We start from the raw sequence: 17,898 nt of genomic DNA on the forward strand, positions 1-17,898 counted from the left end.
CTTAGCAGGAGGGTGAGCTTAGGTGAGGAAAAGAGAAATGAAAGGAAGTCTGCAGCAGACTGTCTTCTCTCTGGCAATCTTTTGTTGTTGTTGTTGTTGTTGATGATGATGATGATGATGATAACACAGTTGGAAGGGACCTTGGAGGTCTTTTAATCTAGTCCAATCCCCTGCTCAAGCAGGAGAGCCTGTACTATTCCAGACAAGTGGCTATCCACTGTCTTCTTAAAATGTTTTTAGATGTTTTGAGGATGTTTTGGTTTCTTGTGGGGGAGGGAGGGGGTGTTGGCTTGCTTTTGGGGTTGTTGTTTTTTTTTTTTTTTTTTTGGCTAGGTCTCTGTTACTTTGCTTCATTCTGCCCTCCCTACTCACCCCACCGCCTGTGACTGAGACAGAATATTTTAAAGTGGCCTCTTAGCTGTCTCATGGTCGAAGGACATCTTCCTCCTTATTCCAACATCGCCCCAGGACAAGCCAAAGTTGTATCACATTCATTCGGTTTTGTCATCTCTTGGTGAGAATTCAGAGAACTGGAAGCAGCTTTGGATGTTAGGAACCCAGCAATAGTCTGGCCATTTGGATTTCTGCCAGTTTAAAAGCAGCGAGTAGTATTTAAAGTCATTTGGGGCAAAAAAAAAAAACTTCAAGAGAGCACAAACAATATTTGTGTGCCTACCTTGGACTCTCAGCCCTCCACACCAGTCTTTCTTAGTTAGACACCCTTTGGAGGTGATTTCTTTCTTTACTGAATCTTGAGGACCAGCTAAATTAGGACTGGGTTTTTTTCTGTCCAGTGTAAGTAAAGGACACCTCTGTCTTATCCAAGCAAAGCATTTCTGGTTGTGCCCACTTCTCACCCCATTTGGACTCCTAACATTACTTCTCTTATTTGCCTTTATGTCATGCTCTATCCCCTCTGAGTAGCCTTCCCCAATCTGGTATTCTCTAGCTGATCAGGAATGCATATTCCGCTAGTTCTGCCAAGCAAGATAACGGGAGCTGAAACGAGGAGGAGGAGGAGGAGGAGGAGGAGGAGGAGGAGGAGGAGGAGGAGGAAGAAGAAGAAGAAGAGGAAGAGGAGGAGGAGGAGAGCAGAAGGAGAAGGAGAGCAAAATGAGAAAAGGAAGAAGATGAGGAAAGAGAAGGATAAACCCTAATTACTTCCAGCTAAAGGCAAGGTCCTGATCTCTCCTTCTTCTGTTTGGTTTCACTCCAACTGTAAATACTACCCAAGCACTACCCAATATGGGTCACAAACCTGCCCAGAGATTCCCCTTCCCTGCTCTGCTCAGAGTCTGCCACCTCCACCACCGCTGAAAAAGAACTCTCTGGATCAAGGCCCACTGAAAGCAGATTTATAGTTCTTAACAGGGCTCTTTCATAAAGCCCATATTTAAAAACAGGAAGGAAATGCCTGAATGCCCAGGTAGGACAGGACTCCCCCAGCTGTGGAAGTGGGACTCTCTGTTTGCCAAAGAAGCTTTTCTGCAAAGGTTCCTTTTCCTGTGTACAAAAGTTAGAGATGAAAACACTTCTCCCTTTTGGCGGTCTGGCCACCCCTCCTATCTTTATAGGTTGTGTTTTGGAAAACCTGCCATTAAAAATTAATCAATTTTGAAGGTCTGGGTGTGAAGAGAGGCCCTTTTCTAAACAGGAAACTCCTCACTAACATCTACATTATACCTACATTGCTTTGACTCCACCTTCCATGAGAGCAGTTGGTGGGCAGACTTTAAACCAATGGAGATTTAAATCCTGCAACAGCAACAGCAACGCTTTTAGTAAATTCTGCTTTGATTTAATCAGCTTCTGGTTGGGCCCTACAAATCTGTTCAAGAGTTTACAATCCACTAGGCCACCCTTTCTCAATCTGGCCTTCCCTAAGATGCATTCCCACTGAAATTTCTATCTGTCCCAGTTGCCCTGACAGCACTGGCTGGGGAATTATGGGATATGTGATCGAATGTAATTCAAGGGTTAGGGGTTATCAGGGAAAAGCACTGCTCTAACACACTCTAACACACTGTTCCACACATTACACAAACTCAGATGATTTACAAGCCAGCCTAGCAAAACCAATAAGATGGGAAGACTCCACTCCAACAATCCTTTCCTCTCTCTGGGTGCCCTGTCCACACAACCTTAAAGATAAACCTAAAAAAAATAAATTGTTCTGCCTTCTGCAGGAATATGAAATGTGTTTATTCCAAAACAAAGTACAGCTGGTTCAACTTCCCAAAATGCACCAGATGGAGTTGCAAAGGAATTCAGTCTGTGTCCATACATCACTATAATCCTAGCTAATTTTGACTATGGTGTTTGAACAGCTTAGTGGCCTAGTCACAAGTAATGCTAAACCATTATTTATATCCCACAAGGGATAACTAAATAACTAAACCCAAACAGACCAAATCGCATTAAAGGCACAACTTGACATGTGAATCCAACAGTAAAATTTATTTTCTTTCTATGCCAACCATTATAAAACTTAATTATCCTTCAGACCAATGTTGAGAGTTACAGGTTGTACTGCTCTGCTTCCCTGCTTTACCTGTGCATTTAAACTGGTTGATTTGAATTCTGTTAGATGGAAGAGGCTCAAAATATGGAAGGCATATCATCTTAAAGACAGCAACTGGTCACTTGGCAGGGGTCACCAAACCCAAGAAGACCAAGTTATTTGGGCTGTCCAAAGAGTGACCAACACTTTCAGCTGTCCAAAAAAAGAACCATAACAAGGAAATCATTTCTTATTTGCTGCTTATGCATGACGTTGATTCTCTCTGGAGGATGGTAGGGCTTGCTTGTCCCCAGATAGCATGGCCAGGATTGTGATTTGTGTGATCCCAGAACCTCAAAAAATAATCCATCAAGCAATTCCGAATGGCAGCTGAAAAGGTGCCACTGAGGTTCAACAGCAATACTGTAATTCCAGGTTCTCCATTGCTGTCCACTCTCCTGACTTTCACGTTCTTCTGGCAGATATTGGAGAAACAAATATTGGTGGCAATAGCCTGAAGGAAAGGACACCCTACTCTTTGGATGTTCTTTCAACATTTGCACTAAAAATTATGCTCTGGAGGGGGGAGAAGGACATGGGAGGCAAGGGAGGGCTTTGCTACGCCTGCAGCATCTAGACAAGCTTCTGAGACAAGCTCATTTCCAGGTATAACCATCAGATATGCAGCAGTTCAGAGTGCCAGTCTTCATAAATGGTTACAGCAGCCCCAAAGACCCTAGAAACCCCAATTTTCCCCCATATCTACACCATGTGTTAGTCCTTCAAGGTAGATCAGACAAGGAAACCAAAGTTATGCATGTTAACACAGTTTTAGTATATGGTTACAAGAACACAATTTTGCAAATCTAAATGCACCTCCTTCTATCTACAGGAGAACTAGGGAAGGTCAAGCCGGACTCAGATTTCTTTTATCTGACTCTGGTCTTGCTTGCAGCTCTTCATCCTGTTACCACCCAGCACACCACGATTCCTTTCTCTTGTACAGACTCTCCCTCTGTTTTGAATGGGAAAACATCAGGCGAGGGCAAAAGAGTCTTCCAGCCCCCAAACTGAACCCAAATACATGATTCACACATGCGCTTTCAGTGGAAAATTGTAATGTTGACCATGAATGAGTAATTGGAGCTTGCAATATTAATGGGAAAACACAGCAGCCTGAGAATAATCTCAACTGTGGTTTTGAATGTGGGGTGGTTTATTGGGATGTAAACATTCTGCAGTGCACGTGTTGTGTTAAATAAAGAGCTTTTGGTACCTGTGTTGAGAACAATTTATGAAGAGGTTTCTGTAAGTGTTTGTTGAGAACGGATACTAGAACAAGTCTGAAGACTGGATCTCTATAGGCCTCAGAACTGAAAAATCTCATGGAAAACATGGAAATATGAGCTTCACATTTTTATTTATAGAAATAGAATTCTTTGGGACCACACCTGACTGGGTTAGGTAGCAGTTTGGCTCTCCTGTTATGCTCTAAATATGTTTCCTTTTGCACCAACTTCTCCCAGATGCTTGACACTACTGGATAGCTTTTGATCAGGATACTGAGTCTAAATCAATGGTTGGCCGCCTACTTTCATTCAGGTAACCTGAAAATATTTGACTAAATAGAAAATGGATGCACTAGCAGCATAATCAATGGGAGAAAGATTTTCCTTCTTCCCCTTCTCCTCTGTCTGCAAGCAAATAGTCCATGAGATCTGTTGTTAAACATAGATACATCATGGTTTCCTTAGATCAAGGTTTCTCATCCTTGGCAATGTGACGATATGTAGACTTCAACTTCAGCATGCTGGCTGGGGAATTCTGGGAGTTGAAGTCCACACAACTTCAAGTTGCCAAGATTGAACAACTGTGCCTTGGGCTATTATCACCCGCTGTGGGTCAGGTTGCCAATGATTGAAAGTAGTGTCTTATTTATCAAATCTAGACCATAAAACTGATAAAAAGAGCAGCATTTATTGTAGGTCATACTATTTAACCATAACTGTATTACAGCTTGCCTAACCACAAGCTTGTTTCTTGAACAACATTCCCTGAACCTTATTTTATGGCAAGTGAACCCTCCAGATTCCTAGAAACAAAAAAAAATATTTAGAAGATAGAGGAAAACAACTGTACTTCATTCAATAAATGATCTTTGCATCCTTCTCACTGTATGCACAACGTCTTAAGAAAATTCACTGATTTTCTGAATTGGTATACACTAGTCAAATAAGCTAGTTTCCCCTTCCCATAAATGTAAAGCCACAATAAACCTGATTTGGATTAACCAACTAAGGTAGATATTTACAAAACCTGGTTAAGCATTGCATAGGAAACAACAGAGTTTTTAGACCATTTATTTTTCCCTTATTTCAATTAAAGAGATGCATATTTTGATCTAACGTCTTTTTGTTAAAAAAAAACCTAATTTCAATTAGTCTCACTGATCTGACTGTTATCCATTCAGGTCATGTCTACAGGAGAGTGCTGCTTTTAAGCAGATGCTTCTTTCTTTTATGCAAGAAATGGAACTTAAGAATGCACCATCATGGCTAGATGGTTTGACTGAATTTACTGTTCTCCACTGTGAACTTGTCCTACAAATGCATATGCTGCCTTCGGTTGATTTTACCCAGCGCTTTCTCACCCTGTTCATGCAGCAGCAAATAAAAATATACATATAAAAATATGCTGTAGGAGGGGGGGGTCAGAGAGTGGCAAAAGATCAGCAGAGGGGGGTTCTTTATCCAATTCAGAAGTCGTTATTGTTACTATAATAGTATTAATAATAATATGAATCTGCCTATCACAGGTTCTTGGGAAGGACTCAATAGGTGGACAAAAATGCCAGATCCAGTCTAAACATCAGGCTGACTGTGCCACAAACCATAATAATAATCCCTCAATGAGGCACTACCTTGTTATAGTTGTGGCATTTGTAAGCTTTGAGAAAAATAGGAGCTATTCCAGAGGTTTGACCACACTGGATAGGTCTCATAGAAGAATCAGGTATCTCTGGCATAAGAAATAGGGTGAGACATAATTTTTACTTGAAACAGCTTACATCTTGCGAAGATATCTTTAAACCATGAAACAACCTCCACCTATTTCATCAGGTCCTTGGCAAAGACTCAATAAGTAGACAAAAATGCCAGTTTAAACATCTGGCTGACTATGCCACGAATCATAATATGGTAAAAAGGTTTGTGCTTTCACTGTTTATATTGATTCTAGCCAATGCAATAATAATAATAATAATACTAACAAGACAGTGAAAGGCATGGAAGCCAGGGTTCCCATTCCGTGCCAGTTTAATACCGGTATAGGCGAGATCCGTTTAAAGGTGGTATTTACTTTTCCGCAAACCCATGGAATTATGCCTGTACTAACATGTCTATAGGAAATCGTCAATATGATAGAATTCCAGTCAATTCAAGTAAAAATAGAGCCTAAGAAACCGTAAGCTCCATTTGCTAAAACTAAGATCTAGTGGTAAAGAGAAAAATCTCCGGGGGGAGGGGCTGCAAAAGATTGCTCTTAGCAGCCGGAGCACCCCAAAAGAGAGCGAATGGGTAAGAAACTGGCTAAGGTACCCGCTTTCTGAAAGTCACAGGTATCTGAAAGCTGACTTGGAGATGCAGCCCTTCTCTGTTGCGTCCCCTGCTAAATCTTTTAAGTTTATGATATTGAGGGTCCCCCAGCCCCACCACGGTAATTTGCAGGGATCCATTAGGAAAAAGAGAGAGAAAGAGAATGCTACAGAAATGATATTGTGATGACATCTATTGCGACATCGCTAATAGCTCCAACGAGCGACTCATTCCGCGTTTTTCCCCAATTGTGTCTTTCAATGGGTGGCATTGTGGGCTGCAGGATCCCAAGCCTTCCGATTTCTTTCAAAAGCGGCCGTCCTTCTCTTGCAACCTTGCTGGAGAAAAGCCAGCTTCGCGCCAGGGGTACGTTCTCTCCCTTTTCCTTTGAAGAACTTCTCCATCGGATTGGAGCCTCTGTAGTTAATTGTATCTAAACGCGGCAGACTTTTCCCACCTTCTCCCTTCCTTCCTTCCTTCCTTCCTTCCCTCCCTCCCTCCCTCCCTCCTTCCCTCCCTTTCTTTTCTTTCTGGTCTGAACGACAGGGCTAAAGGTAAAGAAATCTGGTGGCAAGGAGCACTTGGCGTTCCTTCAGAAACCAAGACGAATTGGATTATATGCAGATTACCTCCCTGAACTTTGGGCAGGGCCACGTGCCTCGCCAAGATTTGTACAATTAAGCAAAATCAGGGGAGAAGGGGGCTCCTCGCATCCGTTTGGATTTCGAAACCAATCAGAAAACTTTGCAGCCGCCCGTTGCTTCGCTTTTTCTCCCTGTCTCTGTCTTTTTTCTTCTTCTTCTTCTTCTTCTTCTTCTTCTTCTTCTTCTTCTTCTTCTTCTTCTTCTTCTTCTTCTTCTTCTTCTTCTTCTTCTTCTTCTTCTTCTTCTCCTCCTCCTCCTCCTCCTTCTTCTTCTCCTCCTCCTCCTCCTCCTCCTCCTCCTCCTCCTCCTCCTCCTCCTCCTCCTCCTCCTCCTCCTTCTTCTTCTTCTTCTTCTTTGTTGTGACTGTGATGTTTCTCTTTGGGAGCCCACTTGTCTTGCGTTGCTAAATATCCCAAGATTCGGGGCTACGGGAGATGTTCGGAATAAAATAAACGCGCCTTGCTGGTGGATGCAAAAGCGGGAGGGGGGTTTCACAAGACGGCCCCCACTTCCCTCTCCGCCTTTTATACGGCCACGTGAATTTCTAAATTCTATGCTATACTAACCTGGGAGGCGCGCTATTCATGAGTTCTCCCTCCCTTTCGCCTAATCTTATTAAGCATTCGGAGTGGACAGGCGCGAGGGCGTAAGGCAGGCTAGAAGGAAGCACAGAGCAGCCGGGCTGGTGTCCAATCGAGGAATTTCAGTCTTCCAGCTCAGTCCGGGCCGGCAAGAACCTTGGGAGAAGGCAGAGGGGGCGGGGCTTCGGTGTGTTCTGGAGCAGGAGGAGGGGGAGAGGGAGGAGGAAGAGGAGGAGGAGGAAGGTGCCACTGAACCCCCAAGCTCAGAAACCCAAACTGAGGTGGCGACTTGCGGGGAAATCTCCGACTAGTGTGCAGAATAAATACGTTTAGGGTCGAGGCGGCCCGTCTCCTTTCTCCGGGTCTCCGCGGGAGGTGCAATCCAAGTCAAGCTAAAGTCGAAGGTCGCAAACCTATTGGTTACTCCCCTCGCAACCACGCACTTGAATCCCAGCTGGCGCGAGTGGGTTGTGGATCCGAACGTCACTCACGGTTGCTTGAATGCTAGAGGTCGGAGGAGGGCCAGGACACCAGGCGAGGTTTGCAGGATATGGGGAGGGGGGGAGCATTGGCTGGCTTTTGCTCTCTCTCTCTTGCTCGCTCACTTACGTTGTTTGTTTGTTTTTTTCAGGCATATTTCAAACTCAGCCATGTCACAACTTTTACACCAAGGAGTAACACCGATTTTCCCCCTGGTTCGTTGGACCACACGCGCTCTCGTCGGCGCGCGGAATCACGTTGCTTAGGTTCCCACCGTAAAGCCTCCGACGACACTGACGTTTAGGGCGAGGAATAAAAACATCTGCCCCGATGACCACCCGCTTTATCCCTTCAGATACGCTTCGCACGTCCACGCCGCAAATCCTTTCAGACTTAAAGCGAACAACAACAACAACAAAAAAAAAACAGGGTAACGGTTCGTGTTTTTGTCACTAACGGCTCCTTGGCCGAGGGCGCTAAACGAAGCGGCGCTTCCCTCTAGCCACGGCGAAGGTTTAAATTGGCTTTTTGTCCCCCACCCCGTCCCAAATCTGAAATAGATCTGAGGTGGACTGGACTGTAATCTGCCAAACTTTAACGCCCCTCCCGCCCGATCGCCCAGCAGATCCAGTGCGCTGCCTGCTTCTTTTCTTACCCCCGCAGGCCTGCGACCCAGCTTAACTCCTGGGCAGCTGGCTGCTGCCGCCCGCGATCGCTTTCTCCCCTCCTCTCTCTCTCTCTCTCTCTCTCTCTCTCTCTCTCTCTCTCTCTCTCTCTCTCTCTCTCTCTCTCTCTCTCTCTCTCTCTCTCTCTCTCTCTCTCTCTCCCTCCCTCCCTCCCTCTCTCTCTCTCCCCCTCCCTCCCTCCCTCCCTCCCTCCCTCTCTCTCTCTCTCTCTCTCCCCGCCAGACACAAACGATCCGCTGCAAAGCGACGAGAAAGAATAATGTACCCACCCAGGATGGCAAACGCCGAGGGTGGAAGCGTGGGTCCCACGTGCGTTGTACCAAGTGCAGTGCCTTTGACAGTGAGACGAGAAAGTAAACACTTCTATAGATTATTTCACGGGTCACGGAGGGGAAAAGCGCCTCCCTTAACAGCCTGTCTGGACTCAGTGGCACGAGAAAGACGCCGGGACAGTGGATTGTCCATCAAAATCGTGCAATTCATCAAAACCAAAGGGGGGGGGAAGTCTTTTTGCAGCCCCGCCGCCGTTCCGAGTCAGCTCTCGGCACTTTTAGGCCAGGCTTCTTGGAACAGTGTTTGAATCTTACCTTCTATTGAAACGTCGCCACCGTTTCTTTGTCTCTATCTAACTCTTACTAGATTTTGTTGTCCCAGATCGGCCTTCTGAGCCAAGAAGAAACCCTAACCCCGCCTCGATTTCTCCTACTCTCAGGAAGTAGGAAGACAGTTGGGAGGAAAGAACTTTTACTCTGAAATAGGTCATCTAGTGTATTACATGCTAAATCCAAAACAAGTCCTCTCTTTGAGGAGAGACATCACAGAATTTCAAGAAAATAATATTGCCTGATATCAGCAAGAGAGACATATCTAGAATTCCTATTGGTTTTGGGTTACAGACACCGAATTACATCTGGGTTAAAATCGGGTTTCATTGTGAACAATAAACCCCCTTTCCAGTATAAGTAGAAGCCAGGGATTACAAATGATATATAATCATGCTTTGCATTCCCATTAAGACTCAAGAGGTAACCAACCTGGCGTCATGCTGCTTCCCTTTTTAAGGGTTCAGCAGCAATGTGCTCTCCATACGGGGGAAGGGGGAAAAAATCCTACTGAAGTCAGGAAGCCAAAGTTAAAAGGGAGAGCTTTGTGTCGAGGATGATCACCCATGCAAAGTGTCACAAAATAGTCCACCGGCAGGCAGGAATTGCACCCTTGCAGCTTCCTTTTAACTGGGATGGTGGTGATGGAAGGGGGTGGCTAACATTGTGTTGAAGTTATCACAGGAGTCTGTCCTAGTTCAAAAGACGCTCGATTTTAGGCTGTAAAATTTGCTGTTGGATTATATTTCCCATTCCCGTTAGAATCAAGCTGCTTTCCCAAGTTCTATGGGCTCCAAACTAAAGTGTGCATGCCCTAGCTGAGGCTGTCTGATTTGGAGAGGACAAAAAAAAGGAACGAGGAAGAGATAGAGAAAGAGTGAATGAGAGAGTGAGAGAGTGAGTGAATGAGAGAGTGAGAGAGTGAGTGAAAGAGAGAGAGAGAGAGAGAGAGAGAGAGAAGGAAAGAAAGAAAGAAAGAAAGAAAGAAAAAAAGAAAGAAAGAAAGAAAGAAAGAAAGAAAGAAAGAAAGAAAGAAAGAAAGAAAGAAAGAAAGAAAGTCACTGGCTACCTAGGATGGAACCTACAAGAACCACTCCAGAATAGCTATAATCATCAAAAATAAACCCTTCCGTGTCTCCACAAGCCCCTTTTCCATGCCTTCATAACTCCGTGTGTTTTCAAAAACTCCAACGTGTCTCTCAACTCCTCCAATTCCCGTGACTCTGGATCACCTTTCCATGACCTTTGCTCTCCCTCCTCCTACCCTCCCCCCCCCGACCCCGGTAGGCCTTGACCCAACGTTACCTCTGGGTTTCCCTTCTTAGGCGAACCCAGAAGCTGAGTTTTCCAACTGCAAGAAGGGGACTCGGGCTCTTCGCCCCACGAGCTGGCTGATCAAAAAAAAACAAACAAACAAACCCAAAAAAACCCCAAAACGGGTCCGACCAGCCCGGCGTGGCTATTCCGAACCGTTCGAGGCGAGTTCTGCCGGGGGGGGGGATGTTTTCCCCTGAAGAAGATGTGACTTGAGCCCCCATATAGGGTCTGTCTGATTTCAAAGCAAAATCAGCCCAGACGTCGTGTGTGTGTGTGTGTGTGAGAGAGAGAGGGAGAGAGAGAGAGAGAGAGAGAGAGAGAGAGAGAGAGAGAGAGAGAGAGAGAGAGAGAGAGAGAGAGATGATCGTAGGAAAGGTTATTTTGACCACCAGGCGCTGGAAGCCAAGTCGGGCCCTGCGTAGCAAAGGCGGCTGGTGGCCTCACCTGGGAAGAAAGCCAAGAATATCCGCCTCCGGGGCGAAAATCGGCCTGAGGGATGTGTGTGTTGTGGGGAGGGGGGGTTTCCTCGTCTCCTTTTCGCTTCATCTCCCCGCTGAGACGGGGATATCTTTATCGCGGCTCTGCCTTGGATACGCAGCCCCTCCAGGCGCAGAGGAGCCAGTTGGCGGCCACCCTGGCCCCGCCGGGCCTCGGAACCTGCTGAGAACCTGCCCGGCGCTCGGCAAAGCAACCACCCCGATCGAGGCCAAAACTGCAGGGAAGCGTCGGTGGCGATAAGTCCCCGGCGGCTCCCCCCCCCCAATACACATCCAATATGGAAGGCGGTCGGGACGGGCCAAGAGTGGCAGGCTCTCCATTGACGGAAGGGGGGGAGAGGGGGAAGAGGTGTGGGCGTGCGAGGGGAGGGGTCGGGCCTGCGGGGCTCAGCGGGCGAGAGAGAGACCTCGGGTGGGTTGCTAGCCGGAGGGAGGAAGGGGAGAGGAAATAACAGGAGCGGCGTTTTTACCCCCCCCCCTCCTCCTCCTCCTCCAGCCCTTCCTGGTGGGGCCTTCCCGAGCCCACCCCGCTCCAGCCTGCCTCGGCCGGCCTCGCCTGCCGACCCAGAGCAACGAAACGCTGCATCGATGGAACGATTATTCAGACGATTGAACTAATAAAAGGGCCGATCGATCGCTCTGAAAAAAATCACATTATTAATAGGGGGCTTGTCAAGGCGCTCTCCAGGCACGCGCCGGCTGACATCAAACTTCCCCCCCCCCACACACACACACACATTTTATTAAGTTGGGGACTTCTCCGCTGGAAACAAAAGACTCTGCCCCCCCCCCTCAGAGCAGAACCAGATCCCGGAAGATCCTCAATGCGGGAAATTTGAGACCCAGTCCGGGTTTTCTGCCCCCCCCCCGACATGGCCTTCAAAAGCGAGAAGTTTCCACCCCCCCCCAACCCCCATCGCCAAGCCCTTCAAAAGTCCTAAACGGGTCCTCTGGGTTTACTATGCAAAGGTAGCAGTTACACCGCGAGAGCCAGGCGGCTGCACCTCTCGCTGGCCAAAGAGCAGCGAGAGTTTGGAGGTGGGGGGGACAAGTGGGTCCGCTGGTTGGCTTTCTTTTGACAGCCTGCAAGGCACGCCGGATCTGACAGCACCGGCACCATCCGTTCAGATAATCTGGTTCGATTCTGGAATTTCCAGCTGACAAAACAGCTTTCACCCAATTAAAGCACAGTCTTGGGGACGGGAGGGGAGTTCTAGAGGTCAATTACTTAAAACAGTCTAGCACTTCCTGTCAACCTTGAGGAGCTCGCCTGGCTGTGAAGTGGATTCCATCTGCTATCTGCCCGGTAGCCCCTGATCCAAGTTTTTTTTTTTTTTTTTTCCCAAAGCTTCTCCATCCTAAACGCGTCACTTTGAAAAACTTTCCCAGTGAAAGCAAGGGAGGTGCTTCCAAAGAGTAAGGGTGCTTAGGCTTGCCAGTTAGTTTTTATTTATTGCTGGGAAATAACTGGCCCCCATTTTTATTTTTAATATTTATTTCGCAGATGACTATCTAGCACAGACATTGAGGGAGAAAGAGAAAAGACACCTCCAGGACTTGGGGGCTGTCTCCTGAACAGGAGCGTCCAACTTAAACCATAGTTTATGATAGACAATAGGAAAAAAAATGTGTCGGTCTAATTCAGTATCCTCTTTCAAGTCAGACGTGCTAAGTTTTTAAATAAAAATTAAAACCAACATCAGTTTACTACTTACACGGAACTAAACCCAAACGGGACGTCAAGACAACTGTTCCAGAAGCCTGTGCTTCTTATATATCCAGTCTTTCCGGACAAGAAAGCCCATCGTCCTTGTGCGTTATAAAATAAAATCACAATGCATCTCGCTCTCTAGCTCAAACGCAGCCCTGAAAAAAACAAGAACTTCAGCCCTTACCTGATCTGCCAGTCCTGGGAGTCATGTAGTTTTTCTCTAATTCCATTCTGATTTTTCAGGACTTTAGTGAAATGAACAGAGAGGGGTGTAAAAAAAAAAAAGTTTGCACTTTTCTCTCGCCCCCCCTTTTTTTTCCTTGAGGGGCTGCTTGCAGATTCGAATAATTCAACTCTTCCGCTCCCCGCCGAGCCTTTGCAGCTGATCAGTGAGCTGAAACTAAACGTTTTAGGTGGGAAGAAAGCGTTCGAAGGAACCGTGAAATGATTAAGGAACTAAAGAGCTGCTCGCCATGTGAGATCATGTCCTGTTCTCTAAAAACATCACAAGATGTCCCTAGACGCAGCCCAAACTCAAGAAACTCTGACATCTGCTGTAGCGGGAATCCAAGTTTGTTTGCAGCCTTAAACTGTTACAGGAGCTGTTTACAGAATGAGGCTGTGACAGGAAAGCAGGCGGCGGGGGGGGGGGGGGCGAGAAGCGGGTTTTCATTTCACTGAAACGCGCAGGGTTTGGAGAAACTAAAGTCCCGATCAACTTTTCATTAATGTACACATTCATTAGCATGAAATGAGGACGCTAAAGTCCTGAAAGGAAGGTGGAAGGTGGGTTGAAAGAAATAGCCTGTGCGGGTATATTCCACTGCCTCACCAATTAGCTTTCTTCAAGTTGCTTCCAAAACAGAAGATGGGGGGGGGGGGAACAGTTTGCTCGATTAACTAGAAAATGCTATGTAACCAAGACGGGCTGCAAACTGTATTTAACCCCCTTAATTGTTGTCAAAGTTTGAGAGCTGGCCAGGCTGGGTTTCAAAAACAGCTAAAGAATTCTTCAGCCAGAGAAAGCAGTTTTACTGGGGGAATTCCGGTGCAACAATTCTGTTTTAATTTTTATATACTTTACTTTCGTGAAAAGGAGGCCCAAAGGATTGGTTATGTTATAATTGGAACAGTGAGTGAATGTCTCTGCTGTTAAATCCAGGAGGAGGAGGAGGAGGAGGAGGAGAAAAGAAAGAAAGAAGGAAGGAAGGAAGGAAGGAAGGAAGGAAGGAAGGAAGGAAGGAAGAAAGAAAAAGAAAGAAAGAAATTATGTAACCATGTGTGTGTGGTGTATAACCTGGAAATTCAAATATACTTTTGCAAGGAGAAAATGTAGAATTCGGTTCCTTTTCACAAGACATTTCTAAAACAAGGATTGGGTTTTATTTTTATTTTTTAATATTCCATTGAACCTTGGGGAAAAGAAACGTTTTGTTCTCTTCTGTCCCAAATATGTTATTTTTGTACAACACTGCAGCAGAACCCCCTTCTTGCCTTAGTTTTCCAATCCCTACCCATGCATTAATAAAATAAATGTTATTGGCACCAGCCCATAACAGTACAGAAAGTCATTGAAAATAATTCCCAGCCATAAAATGTTTAATCAAAATCAAATAAATAAATAAATCACATTTTCAAGCCAGGGGAAAAAAAAACACAGAACCCCAAAGCATTCCTGCCACTTACTCTACCAGTTTGAGGTGCCCTCCCTTTTATTTCCCAGATAAAAGTGTTTGACCCTTACATAGGCTGTAAGAAAGCACAACTAGTCAGGCTTCCGGTTGTAATAAAGGGTGTGATTTTTAAAGAGAAAAATAAATACCAGCTGCCACCCATGGAGTAAAAAAGGTTGGGGGGGGGAGAGTGACAAATGCTTTTTCACCTTAATTCCCGTCCCTGTAATATAGCTGGCTTGGTTAAGTTTGAAATATTCATCATGTCTGTCTAAAACGAATCTACTTATTCTATTGGACGACTGACTAAGCCACTCGCTTTTCACTACCTGCCATTTTTTTCTTCTTCTGTCCAGTCCTATCCAATTCTCGGAGACTGTCTGGACAAGTTCTTACAGTTTTCTTGGGTAAGATTTTTCCGAGGGGTTTGCCCCTGTCTTCTTCCTAGGACTTGAGAGAAAAGTCACTCAGTCACTAGGTATCTAGCCTACTGCCTTAATCACCACACCAACTGGCTCTAATACCGGCGGTTGCACTACACTAAACATGTAACTTTTCATGTTGTCTTGATCTAGAACTCTTAAATAAACACACACCAGCGCACATTGCCCACCTCCATCCACTCCTGAACTCTAGAATAAGAGGAGGGCTCCTTCAGCGCAAAGGGTTGGTGGGGGAAGGAGGTAAGCAAAGAGAGACCCAACTCTGCAGGTTGCAGTATAAATACTGAAAAATATCCAGTGCCTGTTGGGCAGTTAGCATTACAATCCTTCTCCCCTGCAGGATGTAAAATGGCTTCTTTTAGTCCCTCGCCTCTATTTCATTGGGAATTCACCTTTTATCTGCCTCTGTTTCAGACTGAGAAGTAGAAAGCGAATCTTCAGTTAAATTCTCATGGAACCAAAGCGGGGTCAGGCCTGCTTGAAAGATGAGATGGAAGAAAAACTTCAGATCTAAATACCACAAAAGGTCCTTGGGTTTCCTAAGATTTCTTGTGTACCTACTTTCAAGTATGATTACAAGACAAAAATTATCTACAAGTCTGACTGACCCCATAAGAATTATTTGAGAGTAGAGATGTGTGGGGCAAAGAACTGAAGCTTTACAGCAGAATAACAGGCCTATTTGTTCCTGTTTCCCCAACGTGAATAAAAAATAGATGTGTATTGAATCCTGGAAGAGTTTGTGCACATGCTTTCTCCTTCTTCAGACAGAGCATAACTGTTATGATTTTTTTAAAAAAATTGCTATACTTTTAGGGAAAGAGTAACCACACCCCACCCTAAGGATAAAAAGAATTTTCAGGAACCTTTGCCTGGACCTAAGCTCAGACTGTCACAAAGCAAGGGTTGTGACTTGTCCAAACCAGACCCCTTTGAAAGCAAAATTCCATGTAAATTTGGGTGGGTGGAATACAAAATTTTTGGCCAATTTAGACTAAACACTTCCCTCCTTTTATGACGACTCTTCCTGGGCTTTCATTAAAAGAATCTAGGCCTTTTATTAATCTAAAATATGCCTCATAGACAGCCAAATGTGAAAGAGAGAATAGGTACAAGTGGGTGGGAGGGAGGGAGGGAGGAGGAAGAAAGGGAAGGAAAAGGGGGAAGGAGGAAGAAAGGGAAGGAAAAGGAGGGAGGGAGAAAGAAAGAAAGGGAAGGAAAAGGGGGGAGGGAGGGAGGGAGGAAAAAGGGAAGGAAAAGGGGGAGGAAAAAAGGGGAGTGAAAGTGAGGAATAAATAAAAACAAATAGGAAAAAGGGAGGACAATTGAAAGGTGGAAAGAGAAGAAAGTGAAAGAAAAGGAGGAAGGGAGGGAGGGAAGGAGAAAAAGGAGAGAGCGAGAGTGAGAAAGAAATAATAAAAAAAGGGAACTGAGGGAGAGAGGGAGGGAGGGAGATCAAACTAGCATTATTTTAGAATCTACAGTCTCTGCCTTGTAGTCACACATATTTACTTTAGAGCTGTGGTGGCGAACCTATGGCATGGGTGCCAGAGGTGGCACTCAGAGCCCCAGTCCTAGGCCTTCACTGGGTTTCATAAAACCTTTTCACTTTAGGCCTCCACCCGTGTGCAAAAAAAGAAAAAAGTTCAATCAATCAGTCAGTTTCAACTTCTTGCAAGGGGAGGGGAAGGGGAAGAAAAAAAAAAGATCTTGCAAAATTGGAATTGATTGATTGAACCCACCCAGTCTGCCGTTACCACCACAGCCATGTCCACCCAATGGGCCACACACCCCAATAGGCCACACCCAGCCAATGGGCCACACCCAGCGGCACCCGATGATAGGTAAGTGGGTTTTGGGTTGCAGTTTGGGCACTAGGTCTCTAAAAGGTTCGCCATCACTGCTTTAAACTCCCTGAAACCCTTACACCCGAGTAACCAGGCACAAGATTAGGAAGATCCAAACAGTAATCAGATGGGGGGGGGGCGCGAAGAATTCAAATTATTGGTATCCCCTTCAAGGCTCTTTTGTTCTCGGCCGCGCTTATTGGGACTGAGGTGGTGTTTCCAGACTTTTCCGAGCCGTCTTTGAAGTGGGCGTAACACTTCCGAGTCCTCAGTTTGAGCGTCAATACGCTCTCCCAGGGGGAATAACAGCTCCCGCGAAGTTCTCCTGCGCAAGCCCGGCGGGCTCCTCCCGACTCCTCCCACCGAGCTGCTAAGCTTGCGCAGGAGACCTTTCCGGAGCAGGGTGCCGGAGCAGGGCAGCTAGCCAATCTTTCGAGCTGCAGCTATTTGCGTGTTTTAACGCCCAAACTGGCTCTTTTGCTAATTTGGCTTCTCTCTCAGCTGTCTTACTTCTCCTTTTCCTAACGTCTCAAATGGCTGATTTGTTTATATATAAATAGCACGAGTGTAAACACCATTTCCATGCGGCCAGCCCTTTTGTAACAGGCCGTCCTTCCAACTTTCTAAAGCGAACCAACCACCCTTTTCTCCGAGATGTCTCAACTTCCTTGATCCTGCTGTGCAAGACAAAAAAAAAAGGGGGGGGGGTTGAATTGGGGATTTAAAGATTTTTGTCCCTCTCTGCACCCCCTTCCTGGACTCAGAAGAGAAAAAGGATGCTCAATGGGAAAGCCGAATGCCTTGGTGGGTCACCAAAAGACCTTTAGCTTTTGGCTGATTAAGTATTAATTAATTAATTAAGGGTGTGTTTGATGTGAACAGGTACAATTCAGTATACCAAGTATGCCAAGAAAATGTGTAAATCACATTTACATGAGAGTAAATCCCATTGTGCTCCAAAGGACCTACTTCCCAGTAATTATGCCTATCTCACCTTGTATGCCTAAAGTTCATTAAACAATCAGTCTTGTGATTTTTTTCAAGGAAAAGTGTTTTGAGTTGGGAAGGAGGCTGATGTTTCCGCACCCTGATACCAAAGCATGTCAAAAACACAGCCCCAACATCCTTAAACCTCAGCATTTTATTAACTTTATATGTGGGCCTTTAGGGGAAATGAAATACCATTAAAATCTAAAATTACTGCTGAATAAGCTATTAAGATCCCACTTGAAGAGAGACAAGAGAAAACATTATTTATTTATGAGCCTACGTAGCTGAATCTGGATACAGAATGTGTAGAGTTGCAGTTTAATTGATTGTGGGC

General features: G+C 45.5%; 1 protein-coding gene across 2 annotated transcripts in view; it reads right to left on the reverse strand.

The window, feature by feature from the left end:
- Positions 1-12,998, reverse strand: part of PAX5 (paired box 5) — a 254,936-nt gene extending 241,938 nt beyond the window's left edge. For both annotated transcript variants that reach the window (XM_039344814.1, XM_039344812.1), the window contains exon 1: positions 12,796-12,998. In XM_039344814.1, the coding sequence (XP_039200748.1) occupies positions 12,796-12,841 (46 nt within the window). In that variant the 5' untranslated portion in view covers positions 12,842-12,998. The remainder of the gene's footprint in view (positions 1-12,795) is intronic.
- Positions 12,999-17,898: the final 4,900 nt, after the last annotated feature.

Source organism: Crotalus tigris, unplaced genomic scaffold (genome assembly GCF_016545835.1).
Source record: "Crotalus tigris isolate CLP2741 ecotype Arizona unplaced genomic scaffold, ASM1654583v1 scf7180000017939.2460400, whole genome shotgun sequence".
Taxonomy (NCBI): Eukaryota; Metazoa; Chordata; class Lepidosauria; order Squamata; family Viperidae; genus Crotalus; species Crotalus tigris.